General features: G+C 50.6%; 7 protein-coding genes across 7 annotated transcripts; 3 read left to right on the forward strand and 4 right to left on the reverse strand.

Moving 5' to 3' along the window:
- Positions 1-390: 390 nt before the first annotated feature.
- On the reverse strand, positions 391-2230 carry BBA_07145 (uncharacterized protein; the record flags this gene model as incomplete). Its single annotated transcript, XM_008602242.1, has 2 exons — positions 391-1951; positions 2016-2230. 2 exons carry the CDS (start codon positions 2228-2230, stop codon positions 391-393), a joined length of 1776 nt encoding a protein of 591 aa, XP_008600464.1.
- An 845-nt stretch (positions 2231-3075) lies between these two features.
- Positions 3076-7248, reverse strand: BBA_07146 (LysM domain-containing protein; the record flags this gene model as incomplete). Its single annotated transcript, XM_008602243.1, has 14 exons — positions 3076-4676; positions 4739-4867; positions 4918-4980; positions 5037-5068; positions 5131-5263; positions 5333-5564; positions 5623-5654; positions 5706-5789; positions 5849-5910; positions 5964-6361; positions 6429-6580; positions 6641-6800; positions 6864-7033; positions 7089-7248. The coding sequence occupies 14 exons, from the start codon at positions 7246-7248 to the stop codon at positions 3076-3078; spliced, it is 3408 nt and encodes a 1135-aa protein (XP_008600465.1).
- Positions 7249-8250: 1002 nt separating this feature from the next.
- BBA_07147 (uncharacterized protein) lies at positions 8251-9108 on the reverse strand (the record flags this gene model as incomplete). The annotated part of the gene is made up of 1 exon (XM_008602244.1): positions 8251-9108. The coding sequence occupies one exon, from the start codon at positions 9106-9108 to the stop codon at positions 8251-8253; it is 858 nt and encodes a 285-aa protein (XP_008600466.1).
- A 1793-nt stretch (positions 9109-10901) lies between these two features.
- BBA_07148 (uncharacterized protein) lies at positions 10902-11432 on the forward strand (the record flags this gene model as incomplete). The annotated part of the gene is made up of 1 exon (XM_008602245.1): positions 10902-11432. One exon carries the CDS (start codon positions 10902-10904, stop codon positions 11430-11432), a length of 531 nt encoding a protein of 176 aa, XP_008600467.1.
- Positions 11433-14378: 2946 nt separating this feature from the next.
- On the forward strand, positions 14379-16355 carry BBA_07149 (major facilitator superfamily transporter; the record flags this gene model as incomplete). Its single annotated transcript, XM_008602246.1, has 6 exons — positions 14379-14754; positions 14965-15485; positions 15538-15699; positions 15768-15858; positions 15921-16063; positions 16170-16355. 6 exons carry the CDS (start codon positions 14379-14381, stop codon positions 16353-16355), a joined length of 1479 nt encoding a protein of 492 aa, XP_008600468.1.
- A 217-nt stretch (positions 16356-16572) lies between these two features.
- Positions 16573-17703, forward strand: BBA_07150 (sedoheptulose-1,7-bisphosphatase; the record flags this gene model as incomplete). Its single annotated transcript, XM_008602247.1, has 1 exon — positions 16573-17703. The coding sequence occupies one exon, from the start codon at positions 16573-16575 to the stop codon at positions 17701-17703; it is 1131 nt and encodes a 376-aa protein (XP_008600469.1).
- Positions 17704-18645: 942 nt separating this feature from the next.
- On the reverse strand, positions 18646-20300 carry BBA_07151 (asparaginase-like protein; the record flags this gene model as incomplete). Its single annotated transcript, XM_008602248.1, has 2 exons — positions 18646-20024; positions 20096-20300. 2 exons carry the CDS (start codon positions 20298-20300, stop codon positions 18646-18648), a joined length of 1584 nt encoding a protein of 527 aa, XP_008600470.1.
- Between the last annotated feature and the right edge of the window lie 1125 nt (positions 20301-21425).

A 21425-nucleotide genomic window follows, 5' to 3' on the forward strand; every position in this document is an offset into this window, starting at 1 on the left:
GTTAACCACAGCTTGTGATCCTGCCGTCCTAGTAAAGACATGGAGATGGGCGTCAGCCTCTCCCTATCCCTTTGGTAGTGGAAAAGGAGCAAGTAGGTCAGGAGATCTATAAGATAACACGGACCATGACCTACAAAGGAGGTATGATACAGTCGCGGCAAGCCTCCGGCGCGGCTCCACTGCTTAAAAGAAGAGATATGCCGCGTTATGCGTGAAGAATGTACTGAGAAGCGGAAAGCAGAAAATGCTAATAATGAAGTGTAGTGCTGAGTGAAGATCAGAACTATTGTAGAACGATGGGGGGGTACGACAGATCGCCGTAGCCGCGTTGCCAGTGGACATTGAGCATGCCACCTTGAGTGTGCCGCCATTCAGTTTCGAGGATGGCCGTCACCGTTGCATGCGGCCGGGATGCACGCTATTTCTGGATGGTGTAGTGGCATCGTCAGCATCTGAGGAAATTTTGCGTGCTTGAATCCTTGCGCTGCGACGCAGGCCCTGCGCTGGACCGGCCAGGACGCGTCGCAGTCGCTGCGCGTCGTTGGCTGTATCTAGAGGCTCGTCATTGGCCAGTTGCTTGGTGTTCCGCGCTCGCAGAATTCGTCGCTGTGGCACCACAGCTGGCGTGGTGCTGGTATGCGGCGGCTCAGCAGGCGCTGCTTCCAAAGCCGCATATTTGTTGGCCGTTTGGCTTTCTAGGTCGTCGTCGGCGAGGCGACGCTTTCTTTTGCTGCGCCGTGGCGGTTGCCGAGTTGCCGAAATCATCTCCGTCTGGATCAGAAGCAGCTGATTCTGTACCCATTCAATGAGAATCGGTTGTTTTGCAACATCGCCCTGCGATTTTCTATAGGCACGAGTCTGTCGAAGAAATTCGTCAATAGTTGTTTCGCGCTGGACCGCACGCTTCCTGGCCGATTCGGCATCTTCAAGTCGCTCTTTCGCAGCCGTCCAAATTTGATGTGGCGCACTCGTCGCCGTGCCACGCGGCTGGCAAGCCCTTTCGACTTCGGACCTGGCCGCTGTGAGGGCCGCCGAGGTGCTTTTCAACTCTCCGCACAGGCGCAGGCGGTACGCATCCGTTTCGACAAGGTCTCCGTCTTGGCCGGGCTGTAGTATGCCCCGATCGTGTAGCCTGGCGCATGCCCTGTCATATTCCGGCTTCAGATGCCTCAGGCGCGCGAGGTAGTAATCATGCCACCAGTACTCGAAGCAGAGGTACTCTGCCCATGTTGTCAACGCGTCTTGTTGCCTAGGGTTCTCCTTGAGCTGCAGGTCGGACAAGAGATGTCCATGCCGCGATAGACGAGCCCCGAAAGCCGTCTTGTAGTCATCAAACCCACTGCAGCCAGGCTCAATCTGGTGGCGGCGCTGCCAGTGGCGCCTTTTTTCGTGGTACGCCCAAGGACTTCTGGGCCGTTTGAGGTACGATGGATCCGAGTCCAACTTGGCCAATTCTTGTAGAAAGCCGTATTTCTTCAACATGTCCCGGTACTCGCGTACATGGGCATCGAAGGCGTCGGCGGGATCACTAAGACCTCTATTATCCAGCTGCCAGCTACGAAAGTCTCTCCATCGATCTCGCTGTTTTTGAAAGACGTGGTCGGCGCTATGGGTATTGCGAGGATGACTCCAAAAGGGCCGAAGCATCTCTTGGTACTCGTCCGGATTCTGTAGGACCCGCCCTAGGGAATCGATCGAGTAAAGCGGTCTGCCTCCGTCGTCGACAAGTCGATGATAGGCGTCCGTCTCTGCAATCGCCGAATCGTCCTCGCCAGCTTGCGTCTGGCTATTCGTGTCTGCTGTCTGTTCTCTTGTCGCTCGCTCGAGGACCGTTGGCAACAGAGCATCACGGCTGTCCGACAACTGGCAGACGCGACGATTAAGGTAGTCGAGGTCGAGTTCAAAGCCGAGATCTTGCCTTGGAGGAGTGGCTATTGTTGCATGGGTGGCTCTACAGGGGTGAGCAAGACGGAGATGAAATTGGGTTCGGGGATACGGCGCGGGAGCGCACTTACGTCAACCGCCTAGCCAGCTGGCTTCTCGCCTCTGTTGGCAATTTGTCCCAACCATCCAACTGAAGCTCGACACTGCCATCCAGCTGGCGATGATTCGCCATCCAGTCGCACAGCTGTCTATCGTCGAGGCGGGCAACGTCGCTGACTGACGCAGGCACTGGAGCGTCGCAACGCGCAGCATCCTCACTAAGTTGTAGAGCCGCAGTCGTATGCATCATATCCAGCTCTCGTCCAGGACTCGTGTTTATTGTCAAGCATTGTTACTTACAGGAGAGGGATGACTCTGTGTCATGACGTCCATGTTTGGCTGGCGACGTTGCGTCTCACTTTGGTTGGGTACATGTGCCCGCACCCACTTTCTCAACCGTACATGGTCGCAACCATGGACTAAAAGTCCTATATGATATCTAGTAGTAGCGTTTATAATATTGAAGATCTACTAGTATAGATCTTTTCTATTTATTTAAAAGTATTTATTCTTTAGAAGAAAATGGAAACTTATATTCTAGCTTTTTGTGGGATGCTGTATGCAGCGTGGCAGCCTTGTAAGGTAGGCAGTACTCCGCTTTTCACAAGTGGTACCTGGTTAATAGCTGTCAAGCCGCGGCAAGCCGCGGTACCGCCTGTGCCTCTGCACCCTCCGCCCGCTACTAACAGGAGCGAGCCAAAATTACTGCCTTCCTGGCTGGGACATTTTCGGGGGCGCCTCGATGACTTGATTGGGCGTCGAGCCACAAGAGCGGGAGCGAAGTTGCGGGGGAATAGAAGGGAATGGAAGTATGGAATGCAAAGGGTGGGAGCATCTCCATCAAAAAGGACGACTGGCTTCGCCTATGCCCGCTTGCCCTGGCTCTGTATACTTTGCCTTGCTACCAAGACTTTTCTTTATCGAATTGCCCAATAAATAACCCGCGTCCCGGCTTTTTTGTGAGGACTTCTTTCAGGGGACAACAGCAGCACACGGATTACGAGAGATTGGAGCACAAGACAAAACGCAACTTATTTTTTTTCCTTTGTGCAATAAATTGAGCCTTGTGTACATAGGTGCAGCCCCCCGCCGTCAATTAAGGTGAAGAATCATAACGTCGTGGACAGCCTGCGCAATGCGCCAATTAGCGCGCGTCTTGGGATGAAACATCTTCAAGTAGGCGACGGAGAAGTCAGTAATGGTCACGGATCCGTCCGAGTTCTTGACTGCCGAGCTGCCGCCCTCACCTGCCGCATGATCAATGTCGCTGGTGGTCAGGGTGCCATTGGCAACTGCCTTTGCCGCGGAGCAGAGCAATGGCCTGAGGGGCTCGTTGTTGTCTTGCGTGTCGTTGCAGGTCGAGCTCTGCACGGAAACGGACCACTTGTCTGGCGCCTGGCTTTCCTTCTTGGGCGGCATATAAAAGTGCTCATCCGCACTGGGAATGTCGTCCCAGCCATCGGGGTAGAAAAAGGCGACCGTATTCTGACCTTGCTCTGTATTGAGCGTCTCTTTTACGCCGGGCTCACAGAAGCGGTGCCCCGTGTAAATGCCGCTATCGGCGTCAATGTCGATGAATTTGGCCTTTGGAGAGGGCTCGAATTGATTGTAACGTCGAATGGCGAATTTCACCTGCTGATTCAGCTCTACAGAGAACTCGTTGAGCTTGAGACGCAGCTTTGCGTCCAGGTATCGGCCAGCCCAGATGAGGTAATTGGAAAAGTACGCGCTGTCGCATGTTTTGTCAGTGGCGTCAAAAAACTGTGGATAGCCGGTCCAGTAGACCATGAGCCGACCGTGACCGCTCTTCTTCTTGTAGATTTCATCGAGGACGTTGTAGACAAGGTCTTGCACCTTGTGTTCAGTGTCCAGCTTCCTGCGGGTGGCCGCAAGGTCCTCCTCGCATTGTTGATTTTGCGATCCTCTAGGGTACCCCATGAGACAGTGGCTGACAATGTCTCCGAATCCAAAATCATTGCCGGTAAACGAGACTGTGGCAATGTCCGAGAAACTGGGCTGCCACTGCTCAAGTTGCTTAGCACCCTCTCCTTTGATGAATTGCTCAGCAGTCTCTCCACTACACGAGCGCGACTGCCACACGATGGACGCCTGATGTGATGTCTGAATGATGTTGTCCAAAATGGCCGTGTAGCTTCCTCTTCCGCGATAGCAGTTTGCATCAGTGTCTAGTGGCGTGCCAGCGCCAATACCTGCAGCATAGGAATCGCCAAACGCCACCCACCCCTTTTTGATGGGATAATCGTGACCCGTAATATTGATCTTGGCGCTACTGTCAAGGTAGCTAGCAATGGCAGTCCACCAGGGGTACACAGTAGCTTCGAGCGTGTCGTCGACATAGATGATGCGGTTATAGTCGTTGCTAAAGGCCGGCGTCACCACCTCGACAGAGCCAATAGTGATGAGATGCGAAATAAAGACATTGGCAGAGTTGTAAATATTCACAAGGCGTTGTTGGCAAGTCTTGTTTCCAACACAGTCCTGGTTGTAGTTCTGAAACCACGAGTACAGACCAGTGCCATCAATGTAGATGCCGTTGGAATGCTGAACAATGAGAGCCCAAGCGACATTGCAATTGGTCGTGGCACTGCCGCATTGATCAAAAGAAGGCTCTCCGATCCAATTGCCCGGTTTGAATGGAGCTGGTGCTTGCAAGAAAGAGGTTCCTTGGTAGTCTGCAACGAAACACACAGCATCAGAATAAGATGGAACACCTGGCCACAATCACTTGACTTACAGGGCGATTCTGTCTGGATAATACTCATATACACGTTGGAGGCGCTGACAATATTGTACTGGTACATGACGCTGTGCTCGGATGCGGTACCGCGCCACCAGGTCGGCCCATCGCCAAAAATGAGGATCCCTGAGACAAAAGTCAAAACGCGGAATGCAAAGTAGAAACATGAGACCAACCTCGGGCAAAGTAAACGTTAATCTGGTTCGAGTCATCGCCCGCAGGATCGTCGAGATCGTGATCTATCTTTGTTAGCCATTTCTCCCCCGCAGAATTGTGATACGCTGCTGCGTCTTACCCGCTACCCACGCCCACATATTTTCAAAATATCTATTCAAACAAACTGAGATTAGCCTAGGCAACATGACGTTGTTTTCTCAACAAAGACATACCCGCTACCCTTGTTCGTTTTCACAAGCATCATGGCGCCTGCGATACATTTACTATTTACGCTGCCGGAGAGCTTGGGACAATCCGCCTTGCGTAAATCGGTACCAGTCGCGCCGCCCACTCGAAAATGACAATCTGTATAGAGGCAAACGTCAGCAGCCGGGTTTGGATTCATAAATCTGTTCAACATGATGCACCACTTACCCCACAAGCCAACATCGCCCTGCTTGGTTGATTGGAGATTCCATTGCAGCAAGGCTAGGCCTGGCAGCGAGCCCCTAGATGTAAACAAGAGATTTTCCAGCTGCACTAGGCCATTCTTTTCTCCTTGGCCGACTGTGATCATGGCCTTTGGGCGCTGAGCATCGGCAAATTTGTCACCGACAGCCATAAGCTGAGACCAGACCTCGCCTCGGATGCGTGTGTTGGACGGAATCTACCTCGGACTGTTAGTGAGATGGCCATTGCCACTGGATCACAGTCAATGACAATACAAGTAGGGGGCTCGAGATGATATAAACACCGGCTACAGTCCTGGTTAGTTCGGCGAGGGCCAGAGGTAGTGCTCAACAAGTACCTGGGATGTACAGCAAAAGGTTGTTCTCCGCGGCATATTGGAACAAGGACTGAAGAGCGACTGTGTCGTCCGTCTTTCCGTCGCCTAACACAAGTTTTAGTTGGGCGCAATATAAAGCACAGCGACTGCCATCTGGCATGTACCTGCAGCGTGAAGTCTTGCATTGACGACCTGGTCCTTGTTGCGATTATAAAAAGTAGGTTTACTAGCACTGAGGTTAGCTTGAACCGGAACCAAAAACTTGGACACACAATTTACCCAGTACTGAACCAATTACCGTTGCTATCCAAGAGGCTTGCTGGCCGATCCTCGGCAGGCGTTGACTCTCCATGAGCAACATCTCCTTGCTTAAACTTGTTTCCATATTGCCAGTAGTCAATTTTCCAGTCATCAACATTCTTTGAGATGGAAGCGCCGTCCGGAAATCCTATGAATGAAGTCGACTTGTAAATCTGGGAATGGCTTAGTGTAATAATCGTCGAACCTTGTTCCTTTGACTGTGTCAAGGTAAAAGGATATGTCTTGATGGCTGTATCACAGTGTATAATGGCCGAGTCAACAACGGAGAGCGAACCGACGGGGGATTTCGAATCAGAACCGGCCGCAGTGAGGTCAATGGCGATTTTGCAATCTTCTAGGCGGAGATGTGACCACGACTGTTCGTTCAGTGGTCAGCACAGAATCTAGGAGAAAACTGGTAGCTACAATACAAAATATACTCACCCAAACCCAGTTCCATATTAGGCCGATGCATTTTTGAGAGCCGATGATACTGATTCGGGACGCCGAATACTGCTGACTTCCAGCCAGGATGCCATATTCGCCGTCACTAATCGTAATGTCTCCCATCCAGCCTCCGCTACCATTTTCCGCAACTAAAAGCCGATTAGCATTCGCAGTTTACTGAAAGCCCACCAAGTTTTTTTGGTACATACAAATGCCAATTTGCGTAGTCGAGGAAGCATTCGACATGAGTATACCGGTTTCTTCGATCGTGGTCGCTTGCGCCACCTGCCAATGAATACCTACCATGCCCTTCTGCCGGGTCAACCGGATATCGATTTGCAAGCCCCGAATACTGCGGTAAAAATTGCTCTGAGGGGACGCAACGTTAAAGAAAGCTTCCCATGACAAAAATACATGCGGGTTTGAACTTACGGTGTTGAGATACCATTCAGAATGACCATCGGGAAGGTAGACATCTGTCGTGAAGACACCAAGCCCAATGAAGTTTCTGGCCGATTGGATTGTAGCAACCCTACCTTTCACGGCACCGACTAGTTGCGTGTTGTAATACAACACAATTGAACGGTCCACGCGATAAACACCTCGTAAATGTTAACACTAATTTTCTGCATCGAATCATGCGCTTGAAAAACTCACCACTGGGGAAATAAACTATAGCTCCGCTCACGGATGACTCAGGACAGCCCTTGCCACAGCGATTACCATCGGATATCGCCTTTTGGATGGCGTCTGTATCGTCAGTGACTCCATCGCCAACGGCGCCATAGTCTTTGACATTGCGCCAGACCCAAGTCATAGTCAGTACAGAATTCGAATTTAGGGGTCATATCGCATAGATACCTTGTAGCCCTTCTCGGAATGAAAAGGCTGTTGAGAGAGGCTGTGATCTTGATCCGCCATCCAATCATTGCCATCCCAGCCATCTGCCCTTCTCATGGGGGCCGATTCTGCTAAGCTTCCCACTGCAGGGCGTAGATCTTGAACCCGAATTTTGGCATCATCTTGGTACCGCTGCAGAGTACCGTTATTATACAGGTCCTGTGTGTCCACATTGTTGGTGAGCTTCAAAGCTCCGAGAAGCTCATGCGTCAGCTGTGGCGGGGAGGGTGGTTTTGCAGTGTCTCTTCGATTTTGGGCTGCAATGGGATCCTTGTCGCCTCGGCGAGGATGAGAAACCCGCCAAAGATTATACTCCCCTTGCTGCTCGATTGCTTCGTTGACAAGGTTTCTTGCTTTCACGAGATCGCTAGAGCTGGCGTTTGCCAGCGAAATAGTTTTGGGGAGTGCGGGAGATGAAAATACAGTGGTCTCTGTTTTGTGTAAAGAAGAGATGAATTTTGCGTGAACCTGAGCCATGTCCTCTTCAGTTGGCTTGTAAAAGTCAACATCGAGCATAGAAAGAGGCTCCGTGGCAGGCTTCGCTAGGCTTTGAAAGCCAAGCGAAGCAATCGTAAAAGAGAAAAGAAGCTGTCGTGAAAGCAACATCTTGTATTTCAAGGAAACCTCTTTGACAAATCAAGATTTTTTTTCATTAGAGAGTCCAAGTGCTGAGCTGAAGCGGTTATATAGCAACTCCCGGCTCGCCTTCTCCTACTGCCTTCCCCGCATGATGAGATACATTCTGCGCTATTTACTCGTCACTTCAAATGAGACTACAATATTAATATTACCCTGCATGAGACATAAGCAGCTAATGCAGGAAACCCTTGCACACAGCGTCAGACCAACATCCTAGCCACTTGCCCAAAGCTATGTGGAACTTTGAAGAGCATTATTTATTTTGCATTAAAAAGATGATTCATTTTCTAGATGTATTCATCTTGTATCCAGGATACTCGGGTTTCATTCCCAGAAATACATAACCAAGCCAATAATTGAAACGCAGAAACTGCGTCGACATGTACTCTTCGCTCCACAATTCAAACCTGCGTACCCATTCTGGCTCATTGAAGAATGGCCAGATGATCCGGAAGATGCTACATCGTCCACGATACTCCCACGTATCGTGGCAAAAGAACATGGTGCGGATCTGAATCCACAGAAGGCGATGGGTGAGCGCGTCGGCAGCAAGTGGAGAAATGACATTGGCGGCAGCGTAAACAAGACGGAGCCAGACCGGTGTAGAACATAATTTGAAATACACTGCCGCATCTTGAACTACACTTAGAATCATGTGGTCCAGCTGCCATGCTCTCTCTGAGCCTGAACGGCGGAGTTGACAGAGTCTCGCTGCTGGGCCATACATGACTTGAATGTCGTACCAGAGATTTGGCTTTTCTGGTGGACCCCTCACAGGTGTGCTTGCATAGAATCCACGGATAGCCCAATCGCCGCTGATTAAGTCGACTTCTCTGCACATGGCCTGCGTACGGTGGCGAGCTGTCACCGTGCGCCACCAGCTTCTGACGGGGACTTGAACGACGAGGCCATCGCCATCTTTTTCAAACTCAAAGATGATGGATCCTGGTGCTTCAGAGGCAGGAACTGTCTTATCTGGAATGAGATGGCGCTCCAAACTCTTGAATGTGGTTTGGTGGCGCGTGTCTGTTCGTGAGGCGCAGGAGACGAAGAAAGAGTGGACAGCGTGGAACTGCAACAGACGGTGGATGACAGCAAGGGCAGAGAGAGTAGTGGCAGCGTACCACAGAAGAGTCATGGTTAGAGGATGACAAGTAGAAATTTGGTGCGTTGCCTCGACTGATGGGCCGTTGGTGGAGGACTTTTTATAATATAAGAGCTGAGCTTGGGTGGATGCGAGAGGGGAGATGCGCAGCCTCGCCTGTTGACGTAAGCAAGTTATTCTGCATGTCACAAAAATAATGAAACAGGCCAACCGATGAATAATTCAGGATAACACAAAGTGGATTCTATGAAGATACCAAGCAATGCCCAAGTTCTGTTTCCTTCTGCGAACCAAGGACTTGAGCGCTAATGTTTTACCAAGACAGCATTCAAAATACCCAACACTGCCTCTTTGTATTTCAGTGTACTCGGAGTGACCTAAATCTGCTCTGCCGCGTCCAGACTGTTCAATACATCAGTAGGTAGTTAGGGTGTGCTTTATTGGCAGCGATCACCCCGCTCTTTCGGAAGGATCATGTCGTACTCTCGTACGGAGTAAATGGGACAAGTAATAATCTACTGGAACTCTGTGGGGTAGCAATAAAGGATGAAATAGTTTATGAGCTACTATAGCAAGAAAGAAAAAGGAAAAAAAAATTAAGAAAAGAAGATAGAAAAGAGAAAATAAATAGAGAAATCCAAGAGAATAAAAAAGTAATGAAAATAAGAAACTAATAAGGATTGTAAAGAGAGTATGAGCAAGTCGTTACTTCTATTTATTTCCGTAGCATCTCCTTTGTCACTCACTTGGTACCTACCTTATGTAGCCGCCTAGGCCACTCTAATTCGAGTACTTTTCTGAGAGAGATTCCCACCTAGTTACGCCACTGCGCAGTCCGCATTTTATTGACCGCTAGGGTCGCCGCGGCGGCGAGTAGCTAGCTGCATTACATCGCATAGTTAACAGGCAGCCTGTCGCCGGCTAGATTGTATTGCTCACGTGTATCACCTTGATGTTATCCGACGGCCGTGCACCTGAGCGTGTCGCGACCCGTTCTTCCTGGTAAGAAAACGAGGGCGAGCATAAGCTTTCTCTATTCAGCTGCGCGTAGGCATGAACAATCTACAGGGCGAAAAGTAGCAAAGACGGTGTGGAGATACATGCGGTTCTCTGGCCATACTTGCACATCTTTTATTGCAACCACTTTTCTTTCGGCCTGCATTTTAATAACTCGGCAAGCGTCGAAATTGCGGCCATTACCCCAACGAAGGCGTACATGCTTACGTGCATTTCCGCTCTCCACACACATAAGGCAGACCGAGTCTCATTGAGCACTCGGCCGATAACAAGCTGTCTGCCGAACAATCCTTTTCTACAAATAAAGTCAGGGATGTCTGTGCCAAGCCGGAAGCTCGGCCAGGGATTAAAAACCTTGGCGCACTCGCATCCTTCACCACTCGCGGTAGCATAGCCTGCAGGTCGCTAGCTATGCAGGACTTCGCGACTCAACGAACAAGGCAATAGTTTCTCGAGAAACAACACTCATAAAATCACTCAAAGTTACCGAGCCTAGACCAATGCTATGGTGCAACGCTGTGAGCCATTGCTTCCGGCCGCATTGGGCATCCGTCCGGCTGCGTCATGTACCAACTTGTGAACAAACAAGCCTCCACAACGAGCGCAGTCAAGGCAACTACTGTCTATTCAAGCTATTGATTCAGCTACATATCAATACTTGGTCGGAGAGTTCCGGTTTGGTATGACGCCGTGCGGGCTCGTGAACTTTTGTGCTGGTGAATACACATAAATACTGCATCGGAAGTGATGTATTCGCCAGTTTTCAATCAGCACATTTTCATTTTTTCCCAAACAATAAGAACTTAAAGATGCTTTTCCACACAATTGCCGGCTTTGCCGTCGTCTCGCTCGCCTCTGCCAGCGCAATCTTCCCTCGGGCAGCCTGCGGTGAAGGAGCGCAAAAGATCTGCTATGGTGTCAGCGGCGGTCAGTCCCAGGACCTTGACCCAGAAGACGTCCAGTACGTCGCCCAGTATCTCCGCTACCTAAACGACCAGAACTCGGGCAAGGACAAGTTCTGGACCATGCCAAAGGCCATTGACTGTGCAGAGTGGTCGCTGCCCGTGCCCAACGCCGGCACCGTGCTCGCGCTCGCCAAGCACATCAACAACCGCGAGCTCTCGTCCATTCTTTACGAGGATCTCGCCACCGCTATCGACGGCGGCAAAAATGCACCGGACAAGGGCAAGAATGAGCTTCTTGGATGCGGTAAGAATGGCGGCCAAATGGGCGTCACGGCAAACACGAGTAATCCTCTCTACAACACGGCCGAGTACAAGAGCAGCGGAGCAAAGCCAAACGGCATCATCATCAAGCTGGTAAAGGCTCCGGCTAGTTGATTCATATTCCAAAAGGCAAGGAAATGGTACAGATACATACAAACAGTTGTTGAGTCTGAATTCAAAGAGAGCTTTCATTTCCATGTATCCATGTCCAAGTGCCCAGTACAGGATTCTAACGAGAATCTCTACAAATTCGATCCAAATGATAAACTGTACTGTATGCTTCGTCCTGGCAATGCCTTTGCACATTGGTGAACACCATGACTCAACACTTGCCAAAGTCGGTTAGGATGTCACAGGTATAGTAGACCTGCCTCTCGGCCCCCCAAATAAAAACTGTTCCTCGTTGTTGCTATTCGGCGGCCTCAATCAGCTATTCACTAGCTACACTGGGGGAAAGGAATGTGATAGAAGAAAATGCCTATGTTAGGCAAAAATTGCAATAAAAGATCTAAATGTAAAAAGATAACTAGGAAATTTTTGTGTTGTCTGTTGCAAGGTAAGTAAATGGCTGACGCATGCTAACCCATGTTAGTTGGTTGGCGGCGTGGAAGCAGCCGAGCCATGGCTGTTGGCCGCCTTCTCCGTCACAGCCACCTCCTTCTTCTTCGGCTTAGCTGCCTTTTTACCGCCAAAAAGGTTGCCCAGGCCGAGACCTCCCTTACAGACTCTAAATAGGTAGTAAATAAGAATAGCTATAAAAATGTTAAAGACAATATACACCCACATAAGGCTCAATTTACGCTTAACACTCACTCTAGTAAATACGTGAGCCGGCGAGGAAAAGAAGAGTTAGATAATGAAAAAGCAGGACTAGGCCTTAGTAATTAGACGTCTAGATACTAATAACTAGGTAGTAAAAGCACGCCTAGATTAGAATACTAGATATAACCTAGTAAGAAACTATAATAATAGCTTGTTCTTAATCTATACTTAATCTATTTCTTAGTTAATGAGTTAGGTTCAATACTATATAATAATAATAAGTGGTATCTTTAGTATAAGGAATTATTAGAAGTAAAACTCTTAAAACTAAGTACTTAAAATTACTTAAATTAATCAGTAAAGATCTAGATTACCTAGTTATAAGAATACTTCTTTCTTAAATACTTGTTTATCTTTTTATCATAGGTCTTAGAAGTAAACTACTTACTAAGAAGCTTTAGCTCCTTAGTAGATAATAAAGTTATATTATCTTACTACCTTACCGCTATCTATCCGCGACCTCTCTCCTCACTTCCCTTTAGTCAGCCATTACCCCCTCCATCACTGACAGAAGCATCCCAGGCTGTCGAATATGTCAGCGTGGCTCCAAGTTCCGGCACCAGCAAAGTCGGCAGTGACTTTCTAATACATGACAATGTCTCAGGCGATAGCGAAATCAGCGACAGCGAAGACTCACCGGCATATAAGGTGCTAAATCGCCGGAGACCCGGCATAGTACGGGATTTGCTAGAGTTTGATCTCTCAGAGCTTGACTTCCCCTCGACCGGAGCAAGGCAACCTGGGTTCGGACACCGCGAAGAAATTAGGCAGAACCTCCGGTGGACAGATGAAGATACGCGGCGGCTTCGGGACCTAAAGAGCTGTGACTGGACAAATAATCGTATTGCGGAGGATCTAAATCGAACGACCTCGGCTATCTTGCAGCAGTGGACGAAGCAAAAGCAGTAAATTTACAATCACTGGTCCACGCTTGTTTGCATGTTTACTGTCTCTATGTTTTCATTTAGCTTCGCTTTGAGCTTAGAACGCTTGGTTTTGCCAAGTAGACAACCGAATCATTCGGAGCCCGCCTTAGGACTATTCATGTATCCGTCTGCCTCAGCTTGAATCATGTCCATATAGATTTCGTCGGAAGTCAAGCTGGAAACTCGGTCATCCAAATTCTGATTTTCTGCGTTCTCATCGTAATCGGAGCGTCGCAACGCCCTATTCTCCAAAAATCCACGCCATTGGATATCCAACGATCTGCGTTCGATTTCGCGCCGCTGGTCTTCTGCATGCTGTCCTCGCCAACACCTGAAACAGTATCGCAGGTTCACGCCATGGTTGCGCTGCGCCCCTCTGGTAAATGCTTGACACGCCTGACATATAACGTGATGTACGCCTTGTATAGATATGTGCGAGCCTGGCGTGTAGCGTAAGCTATTCTTTTCACCCTTTGGAGTTACACCACAGTCGATGCAAAATCTTGTCAGCGCCTCCGAGCCACCCCGTCGCCTGCTTTTCTTGATCATCTTATCGGCGAACCGGTGGGACCGTCGCATGCGGTGACAGTCGTTGCAAACAAACAAGCGCTTTTCCACGGCATACTTCGAATTCTCTGCTTCCATTTGCGCGGTTAGATCGAAATTTATCAAGTCATATAAACCTCGACAGGTGTATTTGAGATTGACATTGTCGGGAAATGCCAAACGACCAAATATTTCAACCTGAAGTTCGACAGGCAGCTCTAATAGCTGCACCATTGATGTTGAGTGGAATCAATGATCAAGAGTGTTGTCAGTCGGCGGACTTCTGTCTTTGGGGCAACGATAAGAGAGACTCGCACGGGCGGCAGCTCTCTATAGGGACTTTCAGTATCATTCAAATGAGGCGTGAACAATGTTCATTTGCATCGGGCTACAGGCTTTTTATCCTTTTTCAGTGGACGCATCTCAGTTCTAAGTGGTTGTTTGCTGCAAACAGCCAGGTGAAAGGCGCCGGGTTTAGTTAACAGCGGTCGCAGTACTAACTCAATACAACGTAGTCGTGCTAGACCAGGTTAGGCCATGATTCCGAGACTAATTCTCAGTCCCTCGTGAGACTGCCCCACGGTGGGATTTCTTTTGTTTGTAATCTTCTTTGTGATGGTGATCTCGTCTCCTCGCTGCTCCTTCCTTGCAAGGGACTCTCGTACTCCTAGTCTTTTTTTTTTTTGCCTTCTTTTTCCTTCTGTTCCTGTTCTAGCTGCTCGTTTCGTTTCATTATTTAGGTATTTTGACAACAACTGGTTTAACAATGACGTTCAAAAAGACGAAGGTCCTTCCCCGTGCGGTCGCAACCCCTCTAGAACCAAACGAGAACCAGCCACTGCTGCTTGACAACAGCAGTATTCAGAATCATGTTGAAGACTTGAGGGCTCTGCATCAAACGTCGAGTCGAGCAAATCAACCGATCTTAAAGGAGCCCGACGAAGCCACATGGACCCCGCCTGCCGGCTTCATGTGGATGGAAATCGCCATCATGACCAATGTATTCCTGTACGGCTTCGACGGTACAATCACAGCGTCCACATACGCCGTCATCAGCTCCGAGTTTGGTGCCGCCAACAAGGCGTCGTGGCTCACCACGTCCTACCTCATCACGTCGGCTGCCTTTCAGCCACTGTACGGCCGTGTCTCGGACATTTGGTCGTCGCATGTGCTTCTTCATCTCCTCTATCGCCTTTGCGATTGGATGCCTCGGCTGCGGTCTCGCCCCGACCATCTTGACTCTAATATGCATGCGCGCGCTTGCTGGCATCGGCGGCGCAGGCCTCATGACCATGGGCGAGCTATTTTATTCTCTTTTTTTTTTTTTTGCTAACCAATTCTACTTCGTTCAGCGACAATCATCAACTCGGATCTCATCCCCTTTCGGAAGCGCGGCATGTATCAGGCGATGCAAAACGGCATCGTGGGCTTTGGTGCGATTGGCGGTGCTGCGTTTGGTGGCAGAATTGCCGACACCATCGGCTGGCGATGGTGCTTCATCGCGCAGGTGCCTTGTGCCATGGTTGCCCTTGTATTTGGCGCAAAAGTGCTCACCAATCCGCCGGGCATCGCCTCCTCTGTAAATGACGGACTGGATCTGGTCTGGAAGCGTGTAGACTTTCGCGGCGCAGTCTTGCTTGTCTCGGCCATCTCTCTACAATTGCTCGGACTGAGTCTTGGCGGCAACGAGCTGCCGTGGAGCAGCCCTTGGGTTATTGGGCTCGTGGTCACCAGCTTTGTGTTGCTTGGCCTGTTCCTGCACGTAGAGGCAACGACAAGCGCTATGCCAATTGTCCCGTTGCGTCTCTTTAAAGGAACACTACCGGTCCTCGTCCAGACAGCCAATCTGTTAGCTGGTGCGGCCGCCTATGCTGTAAGTCACGTTGCCTGCGTAAGGAAATACACAGACGCTAATGGATCTGTAGTACCTGTTCATGTTACCTGTCTTCTTCCAGGCTGTTCTACTAGAGCCCGCTGCAAAGGCCGGCGCACGCCTTGCCATTCCGTCGCTTGCTGGTCCTTTGGGCGGTCTCGTAGCTGGCGTTGTCATGTCGCGCTGGGAAAGCTTGTGCCCCTCGTGCGCGTCGGTGCTTTCTTCATGCTACTCGGCAATATTCTGACCGCCACTCTTGCCTTTTCCGACTCGTCTTGGAAGTACTTTGCCTACATCTTTCCCGCCAACTTTGGCCAAGGCATCATCTATCCATCGATTCTTTTCACCTCGCTGTCTTCCTTCGAGCACGCTGGTAGGCTCCATTACTCCCTCCGAAGCTTGTTTTTGCACCAATTCTCTAACATGCGCTCATAGATCACGCCGTTTCCGCTTCGACCGTCTATCTAGTCCGATCTCTTGGTACAGTGTGGGGGGTTTCGATAACATCAGCCATCCTGCAGACGACTCTCAGCATTCGCCTGCCGGAGGCTTTGGGTGATGTTCCAAACAAATGGAAAGTGAGACCCTATCGATGCCCACATAAGGGCAGAAAGAGACTATATGCTTCTATTCATTTTATAGTTCGCTAACGTTTGGTCTTTGTTGCTTCGCTACATTGTTTAGATCATCGAGGACATCCGACACTCTGTAGATGCGCTCCACAACCTTCCGCCCGAAATTCGACTCAAGGTACAGCATGTTTACTACGATGGTATCCGGTATTGTTTTATGGCTTCTGCGTCAGCTACTGCTTTAATTTTCATTGCGGCACTGCTGGCGAGCTCTACCGCTCTGCGCAAGACTCACTAACTGCCTACATATTGGATTCAACTCGTGGCCCTATACTCCGCCTGTGGGTATGACACTAGAATATAGATCACAAACTATAGTCCAAGAATGGAAACTAAAAGTTCTCTTTTTCGCGATAGTCTACAATTATTGCTGTTTCGTATCGTACAAGCCATCCAACTGCTTCAGGTCCAACCACGCGGGTCCACACATAGCTGAGCGATTTTGAGGTTCGACCATGCGAGCATCACCATCCCACATCAACACGTCGTCCTTTTCACACCGAGGCAACTCATATAAATTCGCAAAAAAGAAAATGGCTTCAGATTCGATACATGATCATCTGCAAGCCATCCTCGGCCCCATTGCCTACGCTCAACGCAGCGCCCTCTGCACATCCGTCCTCCCCACCCTCATCTCAACCCTCGCCGACATCAGCAAGGCCCTCCGCGGCGCGCACTCCGTCGTCGCCGTAGGCAGCACCAACACTTTTGGCGACGAGCAGCTCAACGTCGACGTCGCCGCCGAGTCGCTTCTCCGCGCCGCCCTCGCCCGCTGCCCTTGCGTCGTCACCGCCAGCAGCGAAGAGGACCCCGTCGAGCGTCCCGTCTCCCACATCGTCCCCGTCCCCACGCAGCAGCAGCAGCAGCAGCACCGCCGCGAGGAGGTCTACTCTGCCGCATTTGATCCGCTCGACGGCAGCTCCATCATCGGGCCCGGCTGGGCCGTCGGCACCATTATCGGCATCTGGGACGGGCCGTCGGCGCTGCGCCAGACGCCCCGCACGAAGCAGATTGCGGCCGTGCTCGCTAGCTACGGCTCGCGCAACACGGCGCTCGTAGCGCTGCGCGTGCCCGGCGCGGCGTCGCCGGCCGTATGCTTCGAAGTTGGTCTGGGCGACGACAGCGCCAGCGCGCCCGCGGTCGTAACGCGCGCCGTGGTGCGCTACCGCGAAAGCACCACGGCCGCAGCCGCAGCCACAGCCACGACTCCGCGGTACTTTGCGCCGGCGAACCTGCGTGCAGCGTCCGAGGCGCCGGCATACATGGCGCTCGTGCAGCATTACATTTCGGAGCGGTACACGCTGCGGTACAGCGGCGGCTTGGTGCCAGACGTGGCGCACGGGCTGGCCAAGGGCCACGGGGTGTACGTCTCGCCGGTGACGGGGGGGAGCAGGGCGAAGCTGCGCAGGCTGTTTGAGCTGTGCCCCGTGTCGATGGTGGTGGAGTGCGCGGGCGGCAAGGCGGTCGACGCGGCGGATGGGTCCGACGTCTTGGGGAGGGCGGTTGAGGATATCAACGAGACGGGCGGGTTGGTCTGTGGAAACGCGGACGAGGTTGACTTTGCTGTGCAAAAGCTGTTGGCTTGATCATGGTTTCAAGTAGCAGCGGTATATTGAGGATGGAATGTTTCGGAGGATAATGAACAGTTGAAGAAGAGAGGAAGAGCGGAGAGGAGAAACCCGTATTCGTTTTGGGAGGATAACTACTGGCATTGCTAATACTGGCTGACGACTCTACCCTTTAACAGCTTAAATGTGTAAATGACAATCACAGCTTGGTTTTGATGAGCAACCATGAGCACTGTGCAGTCTATCAATGACTCTTCCTGAACTCTTTTGACAGTCTCGTCTCTAGAAAGACCAATCTGACTCGTCGCCTCGTCTTCCAAAACGACCTTGCTGCCCAGCTGCGCCTTTCCCAGTGAGAAATTCATGTCAGTCAGTGTCACGTACAAGCTTTCTTCCTTCTCGAGGTGCTTCCAAAAGTTGGAGCTTCCTGCAGCTCAACTATTTTCGTGGTAGTATCGACTTTCTCCTCTCCATCGGCTTCTTCCACCTTGTCATGATTGAAAATCCAAACTGGCTTCTGTTTGCGTTCAAAGAGTCACAAGCTAGGCTTTATAGCTCTTCATATTTCTGACTTGATAGATTGAGCGAATTCGACCGACTTTCAGTTGTATACGTCAATGGCCCAATTACGCAGTTCCGCTCTGTCTGCATGTGCACCAGCCTGGAGTGTCATTTTGCTTGGTTCAATCATGGGAGATAGAAGAGGGTTAATTGTAATTCATATCGTTCATTTTCGTAATTGCATATATCTCATTAGTTTCTGTGTTGAAATCAGCGCCAATTGTACTTTTAGGCTGTAGCCTCATTCGAGAATCACGACGAGCTTATCTTTTAATTTAAAAAAATCGTAAACATGTCCTACCACTTTCATGCCATCACATGAAGCCGTTTCCTTGGTATATGATGTCGCACAGTAGCCTCAGCATTACTTTCACTACAACACTGCTTGTGGGATTTAGACTACTCTTTGCGGGGAGCCGTGGCGAGAGGTTGTCTCTCTACCTCTTCAGGTGAAAGGTGGGCGCCTGCAGCTCTCAGAAGCTGCGCGCACTCATCCTTACCGGAGAGCGTGGCGAGGAACAGCGGCGAGTTGGCGGCGCGGTTGCGCTCGTGAACACTGGCGCCCTGCTGAAGCAGCTCGAGCATGATAGTAGCGTCGCCAGAGACGGCAGCAAGATGGACAGCTGTGTTGCCAGCATAATCGGCCGTCTTGAGGAGCTGAATTCCTTCGCCCTTGAGAAGATCCTTGACGACGGCAATCTGGCCATTTTGGATGGCGTATCCCAGAACAGTAAAAGCAGATTCGACATCTGTGAGGCGGGAAGCAGGGTTCTGTAGCGGCGCAGTAGGGTGACTGAAAGTAGGGTGGGCAATCTCGGTGACCTCTCCGCGAAGAGACTTGGGGAAAAGCTCTGTGATTGCTTGGTTTGTGACTCCTAGAGACAAGAGGTAGGACAGTTTGGTAAGAGCAGCTTCAGCAGTCAAATCCAGGCCGAAAATGACACCAGCTCGGCCAAGCTGGGTACCAGGGGCGTACACCGGAGATACGAAGCCATTGACGCACTGACTGACGTTGACGACAATAACACCGCGTTCGACAGCGGATTTGATGACTTGAGTCAGACGACCGTCAGCACCACCGGGCACGTTGCCCATACCGAAAGTCTCGAGAATGAGACCACGAATGTCGGGCAGGTGCAGAACAGCATCCACCATTTCGGCCTTGATGCCGGGAAAGACGCGCAAACAAGCAACGTGGGTGGTATCAAGTCGCTTGGAAATGCAAAATGGAGCAATGGATTTGGCTCGTTCCGCGAGGTTCCAGTTGACGCTTACTCCAAGGCCGTTCACCTGGGCAAGCGGTTCAAAGTTGGGGCTGTCAAAGGCCTGAAAAGACGCAGCCGAGACTTTTGTTGTGCGGTTGCCGCGGTAGAGACGGTTGTGAAAGAACAGGCAGACTTCAGGAATCACAAAGGTACCGGCGATGATGAGGGAGCCAAGAAGGTTGCCAACAGCGTCGGACTGGAGAGCAAAGATGGGCGCCTGAGAACCAGTAAGAATGACGGGCTTACCCAGGTTGGACATCATGAAAGAAAGAGCAGAAGCTGTGTAAGACAGAGAGTCGGTGCCATGGAGAATAACGAAGCCATCAAAGAGGTTGTAGTTTTCAGAAACGCACTCGGCCATAGCATCCCAATCATTAGCAGAAATGGAGCTCGAGTCCAGTAGAGGGTCAAACTCGACAATTCCATAACGAATGTGACGTCCGTAGGCAGTTGGCGGCGTGCGCAGACTGTCTATGGACATGAGCTTGCCCTTGAGGCTAGCTTGTATGGTAACTACACGGGTTGTTAGCGGGCCCAGTGATTCAGAAAGTCAAGAAGTCGTGCGACGCTGTAGAAGAACTAACCAGGGGGTCCGGATTGGTCGTTGAAAGTAGGACGAGGCGCCATGGCACTCTCGAGAAAGTTGCCACTGGGCTGCAGGCCGTCGGGGCCCTCCTGCATGCAGATGGTGCCTCCGGTGCCGATAATGAGGACGCGAGACTCGGGCAGGCCGGCGGCGACGGGGCCGGGCTGCTGGTCAGCGGGCGGGAAAACGGTGGCCGGAGACATTGTGAATGCCGGCTGTCTTGGGAAGCTATGTACGGGCACGACTAGTTGCGACAGAACAGCGTGAGTAGGACGAAAGTGTTGCGAAGAGGTATAGAGCAAGGGTTGAGCTCGGGATCAGCGTCAAATTTGGGCCGTGAGAGATGATGCGTAACTTGTGGAGGATGTTGTGGATGTGCCGCCGATTAATAAACCCAAAAAAAATTAGTTTTCGGGCGTCGAGCGATGTCGGACTATGAAGATGTGCATGTAGTGTTTCAACTCTTTGAAGAGTTTGGGGCGTTGGCTACAATCGTACATGGCGAAAAGCCGTCAGTACCCATAAAGTGGCTCAAGTTGCGACGAGAAAATCCCGTTGAGACGTATTTTTTAGTCATGGTTTTAATTTTCCGCCGTAGGAGGCGTCGCGCGGCAGCCTAGTAAAATAGTGACAGCTTTGGTCGGGGCGGCGAGGCGCGATCCGGGGCGATGGTGGGGTCCGCGGGGTGTATGCGTAGACATGTTGAAAGACAAGTTGAACGTCGGGATGGATAGGGGCGGGAGGGGGAAGCCGTCGATGATGAAGAATGGTTGGTGGATGGCAGAAGATGGTGTGTGGAAAAAGGCAAACCGAGATACTGGCCTTGGTGTTTTGCTGGTCTGGTTTGGTTTGCAGTTGGCTGCTGCCAGCTGGCAGACTGCAGCTTGGCAGCGGCTGTTGTTGGTAACTCGGTACCTCAGGTAGGTACCTAAATTTAGTTGGCGTGAGCTATAATGATGATGCAAGGTAATAATAGCCCGTCATTTGATCGGTTTCATTGACTAGATGGTGACCGCAGTCAAATGTGCATGGAATAAATTGATTAACTGATTATTCCCCGTTACAAAAATACAACCGCTCATGTTAAACATAAAAAAGATTGGCCTGCCTTGTCACGAGCCGCGACCTGCCATTGCTACTTCTTGATTATTTAATAACTCAAGAAAAAATTATCATCAGGGCATAATTTAGGTGCACAGTGCATCACAGTGACATGGCTTACAGGCCGATCCGCCGATATGATGGAAAATCTGCCAAGACTCTTTATCTACACTACCTTACAGAAATTCCACGTCTTTCCATCTTTCGCGAAAATCCAAGACTACCTC

Source organism: Beauveria bassiana (genome assembly GCF_000280675.1).
Source record: "Beauveria bassiana ARSEF 2860 unplaced genomic scaffold BBA_S00023, whole genome shotgun sequence".
Taxonomy (NCBI): Eukaryota; Fungi; Ascomycota; class Sordariomycetes; order Hypocreales; family Cordycipitaceae; genus Beauveria; species Beauveria bassiana.